The 21,888-nt window shown below is 43.0% G+C and overlaps 1 protein-coding gene and 1 long non-coding RNA gene across 2 annotated transcripts in view; one reads left to right on the forward strand and one right to left on the reverse strand.

The window, feature by feature from the left end:
- Positions 1-7,636: 7,636 nt before the first annotated feature.
- Positions 7,637-21,888, reverse strand: part of LOC141917666 (uncharacterized) — a 407,503-nt gene continuing 393,251 nt past the window's right edge. The window contains exon 2 of the long non-coding RNA XR_012621393.1: positions 7,637-8,124. This is a non-coding gene — a long non-coding RNA (uncharacterized LOC141917666). The remainder of the gene's footprint in view (positions 8,125-21,888) is intronic.
- On the forward strand, positions 10,967-18,314 carry LOC141917832 (uncharacterized). Its single transcript, XM_074811421.1, has 2 exons — positions 10,967-11,280; positions 16,413-18,314. The coding sequence occupies exon 2, from the start codon at positions 16,938-16,940 to the stop codon at positions 18,312-18,314; it is 1,377 nt and encodes a 458-aa protein (XP_074667522.1). The 5' UTR covers positions 10,967-11,280; positions 16,413-16,937.

The following is a 21,888-nucleotide window of genomic DNA, read 5'->3' on the forward strand; positions in this document are numbered from 1 at the left end:
CCTTCAAAAATAATAGGTCTAATCCTCTTCTATTTTGTAGTACTACTTCTGATAAAGACTTTACTGAAGTGGCTAAATTTTGGATAGATTGTTCTATTTTCGCTAAATCCTCATCTACAGCCATTTGCAAACCTTGTAATTCCTGACCTTGTACTAGAGAGGCTATACCTGTGCCTGCTCCAACTCCACCCGCTATCAGTAGTGTAGCTAGGGTTACCGCTGTAATTGGTTCTCGTTTTTGTCTATTCCGGTCTCCCTCAAAGTGATGCAATATTTCTTCCGAGGTGTGATAGATTAGACGAGGAACAATAATTACCTGCACGCAAAACTGAGATTGATCAAACACATTTAGAGATAGACAAGGCGTTATTCCGATGTCTGAACAAACCCATTTAGCTCCTGGTGTCGGGATAGCCCATTTGTCCTTTTGATTTTTGTGTTTCTCTATATTGGTATTAGTGACTGTTCGGTTGCATAAAGGCTGATACTTTTCGGGCACTGTACCTATACATTTTCCTTGACCCGTTACTAATTGAATAGTAATTCCTTGCGTATGATTCCTCCGGCCATCCCATGGACATTCTCGTGGGTTTGAACCGTTAGACCATCGAATCCTTCCTGGTTTTCCAATTGCCTCAAAATATGGTGGTCTAATATTATAACATAACCAGCATTCTTCAGTTAAATTTGGTTTGCTTTCATTAAGGGTACGATAAGAGGCTTGCATTAGATTCCATAAAGGGTCTTTGGATTCTAACAACTTTAAATCCCTGGATAAGGAGAATTCAGTCATGGTACCATTAGCTGTTTTCAAGAAGGAGTCTGGGGAAGGGGTTGCGATGTTCACGGGGACAACCTTTTTTTTAGAGAAAGTGGGTGGATTCAGGACCGGATTTGGTCCTACTGGTAAAGGATCGTGGGGTATCCTTTCTTTTATTATTTTGAAAAAGCTTCCTCTATCTGCTCCAGGTTCCCAATATCTAATTCCCCAGGTACGGCCAATTAACCATGTGTCATCTTCTGGTTGTTTAACTTCAATTTCTATTCTGTCGCATTCTGATGGAGATGATTTCACCCCCCTTACAGATCCCCAGACCCCGGAGCCGTCAGATCCATGTTGTGGTGGAATGCAACCTGGAGGTCCCCAAGTGATACTTATATATTTGTCTCCTTTTGTTGGCCAGTCTGAGGCTATTGTCTCGCAACCCCAATAACCGCAATAAAAATGGCCTGGATAGTTGCAATAACTCTTTCCAGGATTGGAAGCTGGACACACATAGAAGGCTTTGGAGTTGGCTTCCGTCGCCTCCCAGCCTCTCTGGATATCGACCGGAATCATTGAGACTAATTGGACAGTAAAATTCCAATTTCCTGGAGAGGTCTGATTTTGTATTAGTCTAGATTCCTGTAAGTTATATAGTTTCCAGAGCATTGGTTCATGGGGGTTTCCATTTGCTTGGGTTATTATCAATAACAAAACTAGCGGTACACCAGAAAAAAAGGTGTCTGTCAATTTTGCCAATTTAAGTATATTTTTATCATCCCTGGGGAAGTTTGGCCATTGTTGCTTTTGTGTCCCATTGTTCTGATTCTTTTCTCCACAGTTTGTTCCTCCTCTGCCTCGCCCGTCGACTCGGTTGCTTCGAGCCACGGGGTGTACCATCTTCTCGGCAGCAAGGGAATTCTTCAGGAGAACAGCTGTTTTGGGCTTTCTGCCTGTTTATATAGGCTTCCCACTTTACAGCTTTAACTAATGGGATGAGGCAAGGCACAGTTGGTACTTCCCTTCTTACACTTTATAGCCAAGATTTCAGTTACAAAGGGGATTGGTTCATTGGAATAGTAACAATAATATTGGGGGTTTATTCCTTTGGTAAAAATTTCCCACCACTCATGGGATTCTTAAATAATTTCTTGTTTAGATTCTGATTGCTTTGATTTTCACTCAGTGAGAGTTCTTTGGATTTTCCAACACTGTGTGCAAACCCCTATTGAAGGGTATCCACATTCACAGTGAGTCCACCATTTATCCTGGCATACCATACACTTGGAACAAGCAAACGGATAACAATTGCGGTTCAAATTATTACACTTAATTCGTATATCTAGAGTGTTTATATCAACATATTTTCTATATTCAATATTGTGTGGTTGCATGAGTTTAACAATTTCCTTTAGTACATTTTGTATGCTTCCATATATAATATACGAAGAGAGAAATAATTATTGCGAATATAAACAACAATACACACTTTATACCAAAAGGTAATGCGACAAAATGATCAAGCAAAGTTTTTATCATTACTTTATCTTTTCAGGGTTATCTTGGTGTTACCTGGAGTACTGATTACTTTCCAGTGGGGTCTTGTCACTGGGCCTTTAACGCGACTGGCATGAGTCCATCCACACTCAGCAGTCCGGACAGCTGTTTCTGTTGTAAGAAAAACAAGATAAGGTCCCTCCCAATTGGGTTTTAGGGTTTCTTCTTTCCATGTTTTAACTAATATCCAGTCCCCCGGTTTGAAAGTGTGAATTTTTAAGTCCAATGGAGGTCGTTGCACAATCAGCCCATGTTCCCAAAGTTTGTTACGATGCTCTGTTAATTGTGAAACATATTCATTAATTACACGATCTCGAATTAAAACATTTGTTTGTGGACTTTCAATTCTATAGGACATTCCATATACCATCTCAAACGCTGATATTCCTATATCTGCTCGGGGTCTGGTTCTGAGTATTAATAGTGCCATGGGTAGGCACTTGATCCATGATAGTTTGGTTTCTATTATTAATTTAGTCAAAATAGTTTTGATTTCTCCATTCATCCTTTCAACTTTTCCCGAACTTTGTGGATGCCATGGCGTATGGTATTCCCACTTAATTCCCAGGTTTTCTGCTAGATCTCTAACAATTTTTGACACAAAATGTGTTCCTCTGTCTGAGTCGATTACATCAGGTACTCCATATCTAGGTATAATGTGTTCAAGTAATACCTTAGTAACCTGGTTAGCAGTTGCCTTGGAGGTAGGAAAAGCCTCAACATAATGTGTTAAATGATCCACCATTACTAATAAATGTTTGTAACGCCCTACTCTGGGTAGTTCAGTAAAATCCACTTGTATGTGTGAGAAAGGTCTGTATGCTGGGGAACGTCCTCCAAGAGGTTTTTGTCTCGTGTTGTTTCGATTAACCTTTTGACAGGTCTCGCAGGCTGCTGTGACTGTCTTTGCTATATTATATACGCCTATACAGGCAAACTGTTGATTGAAATGATCAACTAACGCCTGGGTTCCCCAGTGGGTTTTACTGTGTATTTTTGAAAATATTTCGAGTGCTATGCCCTTCGGCAAGACTTCTCTCCCATCTGGTAATACGTACTTACTATCCCGTTCCTTAGCTCCCATTTGTTCTAGTTTTTCCTTTTCTGCAGACTCAAAACTCAAATTTTTACTAACAGGTACTGGTTGTATAGTCAAAATCGTATTATAATTGCCTGCCACTCGTTTTGCTTCTATATCAGCTGCGTTATTTCCCCTGACTTGATAATTTGTACCTCGCTGGTGTCCCTTTATATGTACAACTGCTATTTTATTCGGCACTTTCAATGCCCCCAGAACTCGCCGAATTAATTCCGGGTGTATCAATTCTTTTCCTTGTGAGTTAATAAATCCTCTTTCCTCCCATATTTTTCCAAAGGTATGTACCACTCCAAACGCATAGCGTGAGTCTGTATATATAGTTCCATCCTTTCCCTTCAGTGACACTAATGCTTTCCACAATGCATACAGCTCACAGGCTTGAGCTGACCAGCTGGCACTCAGGGGGCCTGATTCTATTGTCTTAAATTCTCCTTTTTCCAACTTAACGATGGCATATCCGGACAATCGTTTACCTTCCACTATTCGTGATGACCCATCTATAAATAATACTTCCCCACATTGTAGTTCTTCTTCTTCTAAGTCTGGCCTAATGCGTGTCTGTTGTTCAATTGTTTGAAAACAATTGTGTAATAGTTCATTACCTTCTCCTGGGTACAAAAATTCAGCGGGGTTAACTGCTCCAATAGTTTTTAAAGAAAATTTAGGGGATTCTATGAGTATTCCTTCATACTTCAATAGTCGGTTATCTGTAAGCCATTTTTCCGCTTTTTGTTGTAACACTCCCCTGATGTTATGAGGTGCATATAAGACAACTTCTCCATTAAAGGTAATGCGATTCGTTTCCTCAAGTAATAAGGCAGCAGCGACAATGATTTGTAAACAACTTGGCCAACCCCTGCTCACAGGATCCAACAGCTTCGATAAGTATGCCACCGGCTTCTTTTGTCCGGCCCATTCCTGAGTTAATACTCCGAATGCCGTTCCTTCATGTATGTTAACGAATAAGTGGAATGGCCGCTTTAAATCTGGGAGGCTTAAAACCGGTGCTTGACTTAGCTCCCTTTTGAGATTAGCAAACTGCTCTTGATCCCGAGGGGTCCACTTGAGTATTTTGTCTTTAGACAATTGTTCGTATAAAAATTTAACTTTAAAGCTGTAGTTCTCTATCCATTGTCTACAATACCCAAATAGCCCTAATGCCTGCCGAATTTGCCTCTTAGTGACAGGCATAGGTAATTCTAGAATTCCTTTAATGCGCTCTGGGTCCAATATTTTTTTTGCCATTAAACAAATAATGTCCCAAATATTTCACTTTTTCCTCCACAAATTGTAACTTTTCTTGTGATACCCGTAGTCCCTTTTGTGCAAGAAAGTTTAGGAGTCGAATGCTTTCTTTTCTTACATCCTCCTTATTGTTCCCTGCTATGAGCAGATCATCTACATACTGTAACAGCACGTTTCCCGTTTGTACCTGGTATTCTTTTAAGAGTTCTTCCAGGGCCTGTCCAAACAGATTAGGGGACTCAGTGAACCCTTGGGGGAGCACGGTCCATCTCAATTGCTGTCTTCGGCCTGTCTCTATGTCTTCCCATTCAAAGGCAAAATAATCACGGCATTCTTCTGCCAATGGACAGGCCCAAAAAGCATCTTTTAAATCAGCCACACTATACCAGGAGTTATGGGGTCCTAGCTTGCTTAACAGTGTGTATGGATTTGCTACTACAGGGAACCGGGTGATAGTTCTTTTGTTTATTTCCATTAAGTCATGTACAAGCCGATATTTTCCATTTGGCTTCCTTACAGGCAAAATAGGAGTGTTAAAGGGTGACATACAAGGTTCTAAGATTCCTTGTGTTAACAATCGATCAATTTCTGGTTTTAATCCCCTCCGTCCTTCTAAGGATATAGGATATTGCTTTACCCTTACAGGTATGTGGGGTTCGGAAATTTGAATTTCAATCGGTGGGATTTTTAATTTACTTATTGTATCCGGAGAGTACCAGACATCGGGGTTGATTTGGTTTTGATCATCCATGGTCAAGGGATAAGCAGACACCGTTAGCTCTTGATTTTCTACTTTGATTTCTAATTGTAGTTCAACAATTAAATCCCGTCCCAACAGATTAAATTCTGCTTCAGGGACGAGCAAGAGTTCACCCATTCCAAATTTATTTTCAGTTTCGAATATCACATTTTTGATTTTGCTTACTTTAAAGGGTTCTCCTTTTGCCCCTATTACTTGTACTTTTTCAGGGGAAGCTTTACATCCCTCAGGTATTTGCCTAATAGTCGATTTCTCAGCCCCTGTGTCTACTAAAAAGGTGAACTCTTGTTTATGGGGACCTATTTTTAACTTTATCAAGGGCTCATGATGACTCCGGTCCCCTAAAATATAGAGCCCCTGACTCTCCTATTCTGCTTTCAATATTTCCTCATCTCTGATCCTTTCTCTGCAATTCTTCTTTATGTGTCCCTTCTTTCCACAGTAAAAACAACATCTCTGTTCCTTCTTTACTACTGCGTTCCCTTGTTTTATTCCAGCAGATCTGTGTTCACCAGTCCGCCCGTTGCGATCCTCTCTGACAGCTGCTACCATCATTTTTACTTGTCGCTTGCTGCTCTCTTCTTCCCGCCTTACGTAGACTTTCTGAGCTTCCCTCAATAATTCATCCAACCCTCTATTTTGCCAGTCTTCTAGTTTTTTAATCTTTTTTCTGATATCTTCCCATGATTTTGCTACAAACTGAGTTTTTAGGAGCGCTTGCCCTAAAGGGTCGTCTGGATTTACCCCAGAGTACAGTTGAAGGACTTTCCTCAGTCGTTCCAGCCACTCAGTAGGGCTCTCATCTTTCTTTTGCATTTCATTAAATGCTTTATTGATATTCTGGCCACGGGGTACTGCTTCTCTAATCCCCTGAATTACTATAGTTCTCAGATCTTGCATATGAGTTCTATGCACCGGATCCTGATTATCCCAGTTAGGTCTTTGGAGTGGCCATTTGATATCTGCTTGGGGTCCCTGGGCATGCTGAACATCCCACAGTCTCATTCCTGCTCGTCTAATCATATCTCTTTCCTCGGTAGTAAATAATTGACCAAGGATAGATTGCATCTCATCCCAAGTATGAAGGTTTGGTCCCAAAAATTGATCTAATCTTTCTGCCACTCCAAGTGGGTCCTCAATCAAGTTTCCCATCTCGGTTCTTTTAAAATTTCGTAGGTCAGCCGAGTTTAGGGGTACAGAAATATATCCAATCATAGGCTGAGGTCCCCCCATGGGCATTTCCCTTAGAGGATACATCTGAGCTGCCCCTTTTTGACTTCTAGTCATGCGTCTAGGAGGAGGGGAAGACCCTTGTTCCGACTCCGGTGGGGGAGTGGGAGCTCTGGGGACCTCGGGAGGGGCTACGGGAGCAGGAGGAGGAATGTAAGGAGGGGGGGTTAGAAGGGTTTCGTCTAACTCTTCCTGCTTTTTCTTTTGTTTAGTTTTTACTTCATTCAGTGGGTAAAGTTTAGCTCCCGGTCTTTTTATCCATACTTCCGCATACTGACTCTCCTCCGGGTTAAGGGGTTTTTTATTATTGACCCAGAGGTTTAATTGCTGTCTTACCCAATCTTCTTCTGACCCATAGACTGGCCAAAAGGTATTTTTAGAAATCTTCTTCCCTCCCCATATCTTAGTACAGTATTCTATCATTTTCTGCTTATCTTTCCCTAGGGTTCCAGGGAAATACCTCCAATTGTCTAAGACATATGCCAAAGGGGTATTTTTAGGTACAGTGTGTACCCTTCCCATGGGAGTCGAAGGCTTGCTGCCCTTCGCCCCCATCTTCTGGAATATCCACAAACATACACTCACTCACTCCCCTTGTTCCTGGCCCAATCCCTCGCGGGAGATGGGAAACGCAGTACTTAAGAGTCCACACTCGCTTGGTTCAGTATATCGAACCTCTCATTCGTTATATTCCAGGAAACCCAGTCCCGCCCGAACGGCAAACCTGCGAGCAAATTCGCAATATACTTACGCGTCCTGCGTCTTCGTCCGGACTCCCGTGCACAGAATTTTTATGGGATTTTACCGGTTTTCTCCTTTGCTCACTATTCTAGAATTTAGGTTCGTCGGTAAGGTTGAGGTAGGCTGTCAGTCGCGGGGCCGCGGATTGCCGCGGGGCGCCTCCCCGGAGGACAGAAGCCCACCGTTCCTTATCCGAGTCACGGCACCAGGAATTGTTATAAATTGAGACCACAATGGACTATAATTCACTCTTTATTAATTATAGCAAGTAGAATATGAGCAAAGACAGCGCTGGACGGCAGGGGAGTCTGCGCTCCGCCAACTGCCGTGCTGAGTAGTTCAAATAGTCCCCTTTTTATACATCTTTACTTCCGTGCTCATGAGGTAGTGGAGGTACTCCGCGCATGCTTCAGTTGTTGTTAGGGGGGTCGTTTCCTGCCTCCTGGTATTTGTTGAGGCTGAAGTAAGAAGTCTTCCCTCTTTGTCTCATAGTTGATCTTTTACTCATATATCCATATATGGGCTGTCTTGTCCTGTTTCTTGTCGCTTCCTGGAAATCTGGTGGTTATCTTGCATGAGCAGTATCTGGTTCAGTTTGTGTGAGCGATTACAGTTATCTTATCTCACACAGGCGGCGTCCAGTGGTTGTTTGCATGAGTGGTTTCTGTCGTCTAACTTTACCTTGAGCTTAACATAAATCTTAATAAACAATACCTTAGTCCATAGTTTCTCACACTATTAATAATATCCTAAGAGAAAAGAGTTTTCTAAAGCTTGTTCCTTTTATAGAGGACCCCTAACCAGAGCAGGCAGCTGCGCTAGGCCGGGACTCTGTGGGAAGAAGCAGCCCCCGCTGTTGTCCCATGCCAAAGCATCTCGAGAAGAATGCATCCTGTAGGGAGAACTCACGGCAGAGAGAATTTGTGGAGGACTGTCTCCCATGAGAGGGATGCCAGGTGGAGCAGGGGGAAGAATACAAAAGACTGCTTTCCCCGCACCTTGGAGGAAGAAGTGGAGAAATGACCACAGCCCCCATCCCCTGCGCTGCTGGAGGAAAAAGTAGAGATGGGAACAAAAAAAAAGCTGGGCCCGGGAAGAAGGGAGGGGTGGGGGGAGGTTGTTTTAAAATATGGTAATGCTTCTCATTGTCCCATTCTCTCTGTTAAGTGTTGGTTTTATTAGTGTTCAATTAAAGTGATGTTCTTGTTTTTTCTTCGCCTAACAAGTCTGTCTTTTTGCCTGTGACTGTTTAAATGGGTGAGAAGACCCCTCCCTGTCCTCATATTGATTCCTGAGCCTTTTTGTTTAATTTTTCTCCTTCACAGCCTGGGTGGTGATACAGGGAACTGACCATCTGCTTTGCAACTTATTTACTTTTAGCAACTTATAATGATTTCTGAATATTGCTTAATAATCCTGCTTGCCCTGACTGTTCTGTGGAAGCTTACCAAGGACTACTGTGTTCATCAAAACAAAGCAGTTGAGACATGTCCTTGGGAAGCAGATGTGTTCTAACAAGCTGAGTCTTTGCAGAGTACAGATAGCCATGTATGGACAGTAGAAACTAGTATGCTAGTGCTTTTAGATAAGATAGAGGGAGTAAACTGGCCTGGACCACTCTTGTTGTTCAAGAAATTATTTAGGAGAATCTGTGCATGCTCCGAGGAACGGGGTGAAAAGTACAAGGTGAGGAAGACTACGAGCCTTCCTCCCTGTAATAAAACATATATGGTATTTGTTATTCAAATCTCAAGGGGAAAAAGAAGTTGTAGTCAGGATGTTGTGGCCGAACAGTTTTGTAATTCTCTTATGTAAATAAGAAATAAGATATATGTATATAGTTTCTATTGTTAAAATCAGTTGTTAGAAGGGAGCTAAAATGGCCCCCATCTTCAAGCCACTACAAAAACACTTGTGCTGAGTCATCCCCCCTTCTGTGACGGAAACCTGAGACAAGCCCGCCGAAACCTGAGAAAAGCCCGCGAAAACCTGAGAAAAGCCCGGGAAAACTTGTTTACACCTTTGCAGACCCCTCAGGGTACGCCCATCATGAATATGGATGAAGCCTACACTATAAAGGGACTCGGTTCTGCCGGGTCAGGTGTGTGTCCTGGTAGAGCAGAGACTCCCGGCACACCCAGCGCTGTTTTGCTCACTCGCCGCTTGCTAATAAATTTATTATTGATCACTAAAAATTGAGAAGTGGTTATTTCCCACTAAATTACTTTTAATCTATAACAAATTTGGTGCCGTGACTCGGATCCAGATCTTTTGGTGCGAAACCCCAGATAGGGGAGGCGCCCTATCTTCGGATAGCCCCAGTCTGAGGATCTCGTGGCCAAAACGCTGGATATCCGAACCCCTTTTAATTCGGACTTGGGAGTGAGCAAAAGAATCTGCAGAACCCCTTAAATTTTGTGCACGAAGACCGATCGAAGACTCCGGGGAGGAGTAAGTATTTGCGTTTGTGCAGTTATCCGTTCGGTTGGGGTTGGTAATCCCAGAGTGCGAGTGAGTGGCACTCTGGAAGATGGGACAGAGGGAAAGCAAGCCCTCTGGATCCATGGGAAGAGGCAGCTGAACTCCTCCCGCTGCTGGCTCCAGCTGGGACAGGGCTTGTTCCCGGGGCGCCACCGCCCGACCCGAGCAGCGTGCCCAAGCCGAGCCCTGGAGCAGTGTCACGGAGCCTGGCCCAGCGTGGGGGAGGGGGGGGGCAGAGCTGCCCACTCCCCAGCCGGGAGAGCTTGTCCCGAGCACCCAGCTGCCCCGGGGTGGGGGTTGGGGCTGGAGCAGGGGGCACCGAGCGGCCCCAAATTAGCGTTTAGGCTTCTGCTCAGAGACAGGCTGCAGTAAACTGTCTCGAGGGGGCTCTGTGCTGAGCACCACCCCACCCCCCCCACCCCCCCCCTTCTAACCCGCTCATACTCGTAACCAATGATTCTGACCCTGAATCTCCCGGACCCCCTCAGCGGGTTACCCAAAGCAAAGTTAAGGAAGGGAGATTATACCCCCTTAGAGAAATGCTTGTGCCAGGAGTGGGGGCACAAGGGGAACCGAGAGCGGGGTATGTCGCTGTTCCCCTTGTGATAGACAGTAAACTGTTTGTTCATCAAATTCCATTGAAGATACTGGGAGCTCGTGACATGTTATTCCATAAACTATGTTGGCCTAAGCTTAATCTTAACTATTACACTGTGTAACGACTAACTGACTGTAAGTGCTTATCTAAGTTGAAATGCTGAAGCAAGGACTCCTACTAGGCAAAAGACTGAAAAGAGGGAGAAAGGGAAGAAGGACAAAGGGGAGAAAGACAAAGTGAAGAAGAAGAAGAAAAAAAAGGAGGTAGTGTCTATATTCTGTAAGATATAAACAAAGACTTTGTGAGCCACTCTCAGGAAAGTAGGAAATACGAGAAGCTGGTGACGTGAGGAAGACCCGGATGGAGCGACCCCCTAGCTGCAAAGTGCGCAGACGCAGGATACACCTCTCAGAGAGACCCGATACCGGAAGGCGGAGGATATAAAAAAGACGGACCCTCGGGAAGTGAGTGCGCGCCCTTGGTGGAGCAGGGACTCCCCGGCCGCCCAGCGCTGTTTTGCTTATTGCCGCTTGCTAAAATAAATAATTGAAATTTAATTTGTCCTAACTTGCATCATTTTGGCAAGATAGTCTATAACAAAATTGGTGCCGTGACTCGGATAGAGGCAATCTGGTGGGAAGCCCCATACGGGGAGGCGCGCCCCGCTGAGTTCAGCGGCCCCGGCTGAGTGCTATCACATCACGCCCTCTACCGACGAACTCCAAAACTCGGCAACAAGCAAAAAAAAAATACCGGTAACCCCGTAATCTTTGTGCACGAAGCCCCGGACGAAGACGCAGGGTTGCGTGAGTATAGGCCGGTTACCGTTCGGTTGGGGTTGGGTTTCCCGGAGCGTGGTGTGTGAGACGCCCAGCAGGGCGAAGCGAGTGCGGACCCCTCGGTAGTGCAGTTCCCATATCCCGCGAGGGACTGGGTCACGAAAAGGGGGAAGCGAATTGTGTGAGTGTGTGAAGGCGCTCCGGAAGATGGGACAGAAGAAAAGCAAGCCTTCTGATCCCATGGGTGATTTGGGACCCGAGGTGAGGTACCCCCAAATACCACCAGATAGCCCTTTAGGCTTGATGTTAAACCATTGGGAAGATTACCCCTCTAGGCGGGGTAAGGACAAAGCAAAAATGATTTATTATTGTATGGAAGTTTGGGGAGGGAAACAAATCAGAGGCGATCATCTCTATTGGCCTGTTTTTGGGTCCTTTGAAGAATGGGTCTGCCAAGCCCTAAACATTTATGTCAACTCAAGGGAACCCTTTAATTTAGAGGAGAGTGAATATGCACAGGTATGGATAGCATCAGATACCCGAATAAATCTATATCCTCTAAAAGAAAAAAGTTAAGAAAAAGAAGGTACGTGATGAGGACGAACCTCCCACCTCTCCTCCTCCTTACATACCTCCACCCCCACCTCCGGCGCCTTCACCTCCTCCGACTGCGCCGGAGGACCCAGAGAATTCAGACTCCCCACCTGAATCCCCGAAAGAACCGAGACGAATAACCCGTAGTCAAACTAGAATGGGGTGGGGTGATAGTGGCTTGTACCCCCTAAGGGAGGTTGCGATGGGGGGACCCCAGCCTGGCATGGGATATGTGACTGTCCCTCTTAATTCAGGGGACGTCAGAGAATTTAAAAAAGAGATGGGGAATCTATTGGAGGATCCCATAGGTGTGGCGGAGCGGGTGGATCAGTTTTTAGGACCAAACATCTATACCTGGGATGAAATACAAGCCATAATGGCTATACTATTCACTGTTGAAGAAAGGGATATGATCAGGAGAGCAGGAATGAGAATTTGGGACCAACAGCATCAGCAAGGTCCGGCAGCAGATGTAAAATGGCCTCTAAATCGACCTAATTGGAATAATCAAAATGAAATCGATAGAGGTCATATGCAAGACCTGAGGACGATTGTAATCCAGGGTATAAGGGAATCAGTCCCTAGAGGACAAAATATAAACAAAGCCTTTAGTGAACATCAGAAAAAGGATGAAACTCCTACTGAGTGGTTAGAGAGACTGAGGAAAAATCTTCAGCTTTACTCAGGACTAGACCCTAATACCCCAGTGGGACAGGCATTGTTAAAGACACAATTTGTGGCAAAAGCATGGATAGATATTAGAAAGAAGCTAGAAAAAATAGAAGATTGGCAGGATCGGGGGTTGGATGAATTACTGAGAGAAGCACAGAAAGTCTATGTCCGAAGGGAGGACGAGACTCAAAAGAAACATACCAGAATGATGGTAGCTGCGATAAGGGAAGGACAGAGAGTGAACAGTGCTGGGAGAAAACAAGAAGGTCAAAGAACAAGCTATAGATCAAAGGAACCAGAGAGAGAGAGAGAAAAAGGGAGTATTGTCTGCTTTTATTGCGGAAGAAAAGGTCACACAAAGAAGAGCTGCAGAAGGAGAATGATGGATGAGAGAATGTTTAAAGAAGATTAGGGGTGTCAGGGGCTCTATTTGCTGGGGACCCGAGAATGAACTGAGCCCTTGATAAAGTTAAAAGTAGGTCCTCAGCAACAGGAGGTAGAATTTTTAGTAGATTCAGGAGCGGAGAGGTCTACTGTTCAATCATTGCCCCAAGGATGTAAGATTTCATCAGAAAAAGTACAAGTAGTTGGGGCGAAAGGAGAACCATTCGGAGTACCGGTAATTAAAGATGTACTCCTTGAAACAGATTCTAAAGTGGGGGTGGGATCCTTATTGTTAGTACCTGAGGCAGATTATAACCTACTGGGGAGAGATCTAATGATTGAATTAGGAATTAGTTTGGAAGTAACAGAACACAAACTTGAAATCAAACTATGCCCCCTACGGGTTGAAGATGAGACTAAAATCAACCCTGAAGTGTGGTACACTCCGGATACGGTGGGAAAACTGAATGTTGAACCTTTTATGGTAACCATCCAGGATCCTGAAGTACCGGTGAGGATTAAGCAATATCCCATACCTCTGGAGGGAAGGCAAGGATTAAAACCAGAAATTCAGAGATTAATAAAGCAGGGATTATTGGAACCCTGCATGTCCCCTTTTAATACTCCCATTTTACCTGTCAAGAAGGCGGATGGGGGGTACAGATTAGTCCATGACCTAAGGGAAATTAACAAAAGGACTGTAACTAGATTCCCTGTAGTAGCTAACCCACACACTCTCTTAAGTCAATTAGGCCCGAACGACCGGTGGTACAGTGTAATAGACTTGAAGGACGCTTTCTGGGCATGTCCCTTAAAAGAGGAGTGTAGAAACTATTTTGCTTTTGAGTGGGAGGACCCAGACACCCACAGGAAAACTCAACTCCGGTGGACAGTCCTACCCCAAGGTTTCACTGAATCCCCAAACCTGTTTGGGCAAGCTTTAGAACAAATTTTGAAGGATTACCAGATAGGAGATACCCTTACCCTAATCCAGTATGTAGATGATCTTTTAATAGCAGGGGAGGATGAGGAAAAGGTTCGGGAAGAAAGCATCAAGTTGTTAAATTTCCTGAACTTAAAGGGACTGAAAGTGTCAAAATCCAAATTGCAATTTGTTGAAAAGGAAGTTAAATACTTAGGGCATCGATTAAGTCAAGGAACTAAGAAATTGGATCCAGAAAGGGTGAAAGGGATACTTTCCCTACCAAGTCCAAAAACTAAAAAACAAGTCCGGCAGCTATTAGGGCTATTTGGATATTGTAAGCAGTGGATCGAAGGGTATAGTGGAAAAGTAAAGTTTTTATACACCAAAATAACTAAAAATGGATTATTAAAATGGACTCAGGAAGATGATCAACGGTTAAAAGAACTAAAAACTGAATTAGTAAATGCTCCTGTTCTGAGCTTGCCCGACCTGAAAAGACCATTTTTCTTATTTGTCAACACAGAGGAAGGAACTGCATTTGGAGTATTAGCCCAGGAATGGGCAGGAAAAAAGAAACCAGTAGCATATATTTCAAAATTACTGGACCCCGTAAGTCAAGGATGGCCTACGTGCCTACAAGTCGTGGTGGCAGCCGCTTTGTTAATTGAGGAAGCGCATAAAATAACTTTTGGTAGTGAATTAAGGGTACTATCACCCCATAATATTAGAGGTGTGTTACAGCAAAAAGCAGAAAAATGGATAACCGATGCTAGACTAGTAAAATATGAGGCAATCCTCATTACGTCCCCCCACCTGACCCTTGAAACAACATCGTTACAAAATCCAGCCCAATTTTTGTATGGAGAACCTAGTCAAGATCTTTTTCATGATTGCCTCCGTAACATCGAGGAGCAGACTAAGATAAGACCAGATTTGGAAGAGGAGGAATTAGGGAAAGGAGAAAAATTATTTGTAGATGGATCCTCTCGAGTGGTAGAAGGGAAAAGAAAATCAGGGTATGCCATAATTGATGGAAAAACTTTTAAGGTGATAGAATCAGGACCCTTGAGTCCCAGCTGGTCAGCACAGGCATGTGAATTATATGCAATATTAAAGGCTTTACAATTACTAAATGGAAAAGTGGGAACTATATACACTGATTCTAGATATGCCTTCGGAATAGTACATACCTTTGGGAAAATATGGGAAGAAAGAGGTTTAATCAATTCTCGGGGGAAGGGCCTAGTACATCAGGAGTTAATATCACAAATTTTGCAAGCTATACGAGGGCCCAGCGAAATTGCGGTAGTACACTTAAAGGGACACCAGAGGGGGCTAAATCCTTTAGTACGGGGGAATAACCTTGCTGATCAAGAGGCAAAGAGAGCAGCGCTATCAGCACTGGACTTGGATGATCCAATAGAGGACAGAAAGCGGTGTGTTAATTGTGGAGATAATTACCTCCCCTGTTATGGTTGCTGGAAAGAATACGGAGTAGACGGTATAGAATGTGTATGTGAAAGACCAGGGTTTAAGTGGTGCTTTTTCCATGGAAAATCCTATGAACTTTTAAGTTTTACTGTTCAAGAACAAGCAAAATTAAATCAAATGGGGATTAAACAGAAAGCTAATGGAAAATGGGAACTCCCGGACGGCCGAGAAGTTCTCCCAAAACCCATAGCTACCAAGATAATGCAGCAATTCCATAAAAACACTCATTGGGGAACTCAGGCATTAGTGAATCAATTTGCAACTAAATACATGTGCATTGGGATATATGATATAGCCAAACGAGTGATAGGAGAATGTCTCGTTTGTCAAAAAGTAAATAAACATCAAATGAGAAAACAAATATATGGGGGGCGAGAATTGGCTCATAGACCTTTTGCAAGAATACAAATAGACTTCACCGAATTACCAAAGGTGGGGAGGTATAAATACTTATTAGTAATTATAGATCATTTAACTCAATTTGTAGAAGCCTTTCCCACAGCTCGAGCCACAGCTCACATGGTAACAAGGATATTACTTGAAGAAATTATACCTCGGTATGGAGCAATAGAAGCAATAGACTCAGATAGAGGTCCACACTTTGTATCCAGAGTAGCCAGAGAGACTTTGGCTGCCCTGGGTACACAGTGGCAATACCACACCCCATGGCATCCGCAGAGCTCAGGGAAAGTTGAACGTATGAATGGAGAAATAAAAAAGCAGCTTACCAAGTTAATGTTGGAAACCAAAATGTCATGGGTAAAATGTCTCCCCTTAGCCTTGTTAAACATCAGAACCCAGCCTCGGACCGATGTAGGGATCTCTCCCTTTGAAATGCTATATGGGATGCCCTATGATTTAGAAATGCCACCGGATCACCCCCAACTTGAAGAATTAAAGATAAAGTCCTACCTGATACAGCTAATGGCAAGGAGAAAACAACTACAGGCTCGGGGGATGGTAGTACAAAGGCCTCCATTGGATGTGACCATGCATCAAATCCAACCAGGAGATAAAGTACTAATCAAATCATGGAAAGAATCTTCTTTGACCCCCCGTTGGGAAGGACCCTATGTTGCTCTTATCACTACAGAAACTGCTGTTCGGACTGCTGAGAAGGGGTGGACACACGCAAGCCGAGTAAAGGGACCTATACAGGATCCGGCCTGGAAAGTGACCAGCCCTCCTGGGGATCTACGAGTCACCCTTCGGAAAACCTGAAAGAACTCTCTACACATTGTGAGATAAGAACCTACGAAGGACTCGATGAGTGAGACCCTGATATTTTTGTCCAATTGAAACTTATATTTGTTTTCCTTTTATATGCATAAAGTGTAAAGTGTAATGTATGTAAAGAAGGCTGGGGGATTCATAATGCACATGGAATAAATCTTCGGTCTAGTTGTAATCAGTGTTATTAACGAGAACAGCGATTAACTAATCAGGCCCTAAAACTGGAGATTCTAAAACTTGGTAGAAAATATTTACTAAAGAGAGTGCACTCACTCTAATTGGCCTACTCAATAACACTCTCAGATCCTAAGGGTGATCTGTAGAAAGCACATCCTCTGGGTCCCCTGTCGTGAACCCGAGGTCAAAGATAAAAACTGGGAGACCTATGTGTCCCGGAGTAGAGGCAAACGTACCCCTGAAGAATACGGCTGCTGCCGAGAAGATGGAACACCCTGCTGCTCTAAGCAACAGAGTAGGCAGAGGAGGCAGAGACGTATCAAAGTGGGGAAAACTTTACTGCCCTACTCTGAAGAAAAAAGGACCTCTGAGGGAGAAGGGCCAGACGAGAGTGTCAGACACCCCGATACAAAAGAGACTAAGAAAAAATATGCAAATCTATAGAATCCCGTCAGCCTTCTATTGGAGCTATTGGATAGTCTGGCTAGGTGTATTAGCTACAATGAATACACTACCAGGATGGGCTAGAACGACTAACCAATCCCACCAACCTTTTGAACATACCCTAACTAATCAAATTATATGGCCTTGGACAGATGCTTATTATGGACATACAGGAAGTATGGATGCAGATTTGTATGGGACAGAGTTAGCAACTGCCATACTAAGCAATAACCTAACACTCCAAACATATAAATGGGAGAATTCATCCCATACCTGGACAACTAAAAAAGGAGATGAGATACAGATAGGCTGCAGAGTATTCAATGTAAATGTGATAATAAGTCGACACCCTTTAATTCAAACCGTCCGTCAGCCCCCTTTTACTCAAATCGTTATCAGAGACAAAACGGAATCTAAAATAGCTCAAACCCGTTGTGAGTCGGAAACCTGTTGGTATGCATTTACTGCAACCCAACCGGTGTCCATAGTTTGTTTGGGAGGGACCAGGTCAGGAGATCAAGCTATATCTTTCCGATTTCCATTGAATATACAGGAGGAAACTACAACAACCACAACCCACGCTCCCAAAGAGACTACTCAGACTACTCATACTGTTCCAACACAACCAACAGTCGTGCTTAGCCCAAGAATTTTTAAAATTGGACCATATGCAATTAGAAATACAGGTAAACAACAAATGCTGTTTAACCCGGCGTGGTCTCTCAAACAAGTTGAATTGTTAATACAAAATAATGTTTCAAATATTCAGCCAGCATGTTCACCTTTCCTAAAGACTTCTTACGAGGGATGGACAACCTGGCTGCAAAAACAAACTCCTCACACAAAAAGAACGCAGAGAGACTTAACCGGTACTTTGGGAACAGGATTGGGAGTTTTAAATAGTATTGATTCGGAGGTGATAATGAACAAATTGGCTACCTCAATTAGTGATTTAACTAATATACAAAGGCCTTTGCGATCTTCCTTATTGACTTTGGGGGCTAACCAGTGGCTGTTGTCGAATATATTACCAAAAGGGGAAAAGGTAAATATAAAGGATCATGAATTGATTACAGATGCACTCAGTGTGCTCCAAAATAACCTCTCTTTAGCTCTCAGCTGCATCCAGGCTCAAATATAGATGCAGTCGATAGCTGCCTCAATTATAAGAGAAGGTGAAGAAGGTATTCTTCCTACTGAAATTCGAAGAATAATTTGGGACAGTGCTACTAATTTTGAAAAGAAACTCCAATCCTGGTGGAACCTGGTAAACTTTACCTATGACCCCATCACAAACACAACTACTACCTTTATACTCACTATTTACAATGCCACCATATACCAAATTTATCCTATCATTGCATTAGGGCTGAATCACAACGGAACCATACTCTATCCTTCTGAGCATAGAGTATGGGCCCGAAAGGTAAACGAAAAATGGCAAACTGTCAATCTAGAGTCCTGCATTGTACGGGAACAACAAGGATTCATTTGTGAAGGCAATGCAATTGAGGCACAAGATATTTGTTTAGATACCGAACAAAATATTTGTCACTTTGAGGTCCATCCCAATGAAAATCCTAAAACAGTACTTATATATATTGGCGAAGGTTGTGTATGTTTGAGGACGGTTTGTGAATTCTTAACCGTAGACAAGATCATAATAGAAACAAAAAATTATTCAAATCTCTGTGTTTACAACTTCACAAAGGTAATCGAATGTGACTTTTCCTATTTAGCCCCGGTCACGTCTTACCAACTCCTGCAATCCAATTATACATTAATACATAATCTACAACCTACACCCATTGGAATGAACCTCACTTTGGTTAAGCAGTTACTTCAACACAAAGACTTAGTTAGAATTTTAGAGAAAGTTAGAGAAAACGGACAGAAAACTCTAATAACTGTTCATCACAATGTGGAAGAAATACACCGAGTCTTGGAAAGAGCAAAAAAGAATGCAGAACATAACTGGTGGGACACCCTTTTTGGATGATCACCTACTGCTACAGGCATCTTGAACAAGTTGTGTCACCCCATTGTGGTTCTCTTGATATTAATCTTAATCAGTTTGACTTTGTCAATAATATTATATGTCATAACTTGGAGAATGATGCAACGGGTAACATATCTGATGTCTGTCACCCGTCCAATACTCATTAAAGCCAAAAACAATCAATTAGATGATGACTTTAAATTGAAAAAAACTCTCCTGTTAAGTCAACAAGAATTGCAACGATTTGATGAACAAAATGATAAAAAGAAAAAGGGGGGATTGTGATAGACAGTAAACTGTTTGTTCATCAAATTCCATTGAAGATACTGGGAGCTCGTGACATGTTATTCCATAAACTATGTTGGCCTAAGCTTAATCTTAGATAAGCACTTACAGTCAGTTAGTCGTTACACAGTGTAATAGTTAAGTTGAAATGCTGAAGCAAGGACTCCTACTAGGCAAAAGACTGAAAAGAGGGAGAAAGGGAAGAAGGACAAAGGGGAGAAAGACAAAGGGAAGAAGAAGAAGAAAAAAAAGGAGGTAGTGTCTATATTCTGTAAGATATAAACAAAGACTTTGTGAGCCACTCTCAGGAAAGTAGGAAATACGAGAAGCTGGTGACGTGAGGAAGACCCGGATGGAGCGACCCCCTAGCTGCAAAGTGCGCAGACGCAGGATACACCTCTCAGAGAGACCCGATACCGGAAGGCGGAGGATATAAAAAAGATGGACCCTCGGGAAGTGAGTGCGCGCCGTTGGTGGAGCAGGGACTCCCCGGCCGCCCAGCGCTGTTTTGCTTATTGCCGCTTGCTAAAATAAATAATTGAAATTTAATTTGTCCTAACTTGCATCATTTTGGCAAGATAGTCTATAACACCCCTCAACACTGGAGATGTGAGAGATTTTTAAAAAAGAAATGGGGAACTTATTAGAGGACCCGCTTGGTGTAGCCAAACAGGTGGACCAGTTTCTTGGCCCAGATTTATATACCTGGGATAAATTACAATCTATCCTAGGAATTCTATTTACTATGGAGGAACGAGATATGATCAGGAGGGCAGGTATAAGACTTTGGGACCAGCAACATCAAGTGGGTCCCACAGCAGATCAGAAGTGGCTGTTGGTAAAACCCAACTGGAATAATCAAGACCCAGGCCACCAAACCCACATGGCAAATTTAAGAATTATCATAATTCAAGGAATTAAGAGAGTCAGTTCCCCAAGGGCAGAATATTAATAACAGTTGTACTCAGGAATAGATCCTGCCACCCCTGTGGGGCAGGCATTATTAAAGACTCAGTTTGTGGCTAAGTCCTGGGCAAATATTAGGAAGAAGCTAGAAAAGATAGAAGATTGGCAAGGGAGAGGAATTGCTGAGAGAAGCTCAGAAAGTTTAGGTGGATTCCTACTTGAAGTGGTGGTATTGTTCTCGTTACCAGTTTGGATACCCAGATAATGATCTATTTAAATGTTGTTTCACCTCTTCATAACTCGTTTATTATTCAGTATACCTTTGCCTGCTTGACTTGGTGATCAGAAGGTGACAGCTTAGAACTTTCTATCCTCTTGGTATTTTAAGGACTGTAGACAAGGATCAAAAGATACTGTGATAGATACAAGCCCTTGGCTAGCTTCAGCAGCTTTTTTTTTCTTAACAGTGATGAATCAATTTAAATAAGAAAATCGGAGTAAAACATTATCAGAGTGAAAGCAATAGTCCAAGAGGGAAAAAAGTGAGCAGATCTGCAGCTTAATCTGGCTGCCTGTTCTTCAAGCAGGCAGCTCTCTTACATCATTGGCAGGAGTTGGAAGAGAAAAAAAAAAAAAAAAAAAAAAAAAAAGAATCAGGGTTCTAGCATACAGGCAGGTATATGGGCTGGGGAGCCAAGTTCAAGCTAATTTGCCCCCAGACCACATTCTTTTGGAGCTGCTAATCTGGTTTGTACTTCTTAGCCAAAAGATGGGGAACTGACATAATTGTAGCACACTGACTAGACAGCTCATAAATGTTGTGTCTTTTCCAAAGAAGGAGGATGCTGCTGTGCCCTTTGCAGACTTTCTCCTCACAGGCCATGGCCTAGAGCTTACCAGTTTTGTAATTTGTGATGTGCTATGTAAACACCGCGCACTGCGTGTGTGGTATAGCTGCCCAGATGCTTTATTTGATTGCATCTGGAAGTACATGGGCAACAGTCTCGGTAGATTTAAACTGCCCTTGCTCTAAATGTCTAGACCCAGGAGTAGGAGTTTCAGGTTGAGAGGAGGCAATGCAGAGTGTGTAACAACTCAAACATGCAGCAAACTGCATTATTTTAGCCTGAAAACTGTTCTGTGCATTCCCCAGTGCCTGCATGTAATAAAGCTGTGCAGAACATGGATGTTTTATGTGATGATTACCTGGAGACTATGGTTTCTTTGGGATCAGAGATTTTCATTCATTGAATGGTTCTGCCTGCTTTAATATGAAGGAAGTGGAATGTTTTTATTGCAAAAGGAAGGGGCATGTGAAGAAGGTTTGCTGGAGGAGAATCCAAGATGAGAAAATGTTTTCTGAAGATTAGTGGGGTCAGGAACTCTATGTGCTGGGAACTCAAAGAACAAAGAGCCCTTGATAAAACTTAAAGTGGGTCCTCAGCGACAAGAGGTAGAGTTCCTTGTGGACTCAGGAGCCGAAAGATCTACCATTCAGGCTCTGCCTCCAGGCTGTAAAGTATCA

This window comes from Strix aluco, chromosome W, assembly GCF_031877795.1.
Source record: "Strix aluco isolate bStrAlu1 chromosome W, bStrAlu1.hap1, whole genome shotgun sequence".
In the NCBI taxonomy this organism is placed as follows: domain Eukaryota; kingdom Metazoa; phylum Chordata; class Aves; order Strigiformes; family Strigidae; genus Strix; species Strix aluco.

Coding starts and splice junctions, on each gene's coding strand:
- LOC141917832 (XM_074811421.1), top strand. CDS start 16,938: ATGTGTCCCGGAGTAGAGGCAAACGTACCCCTGAAGAATACGGCTGCT.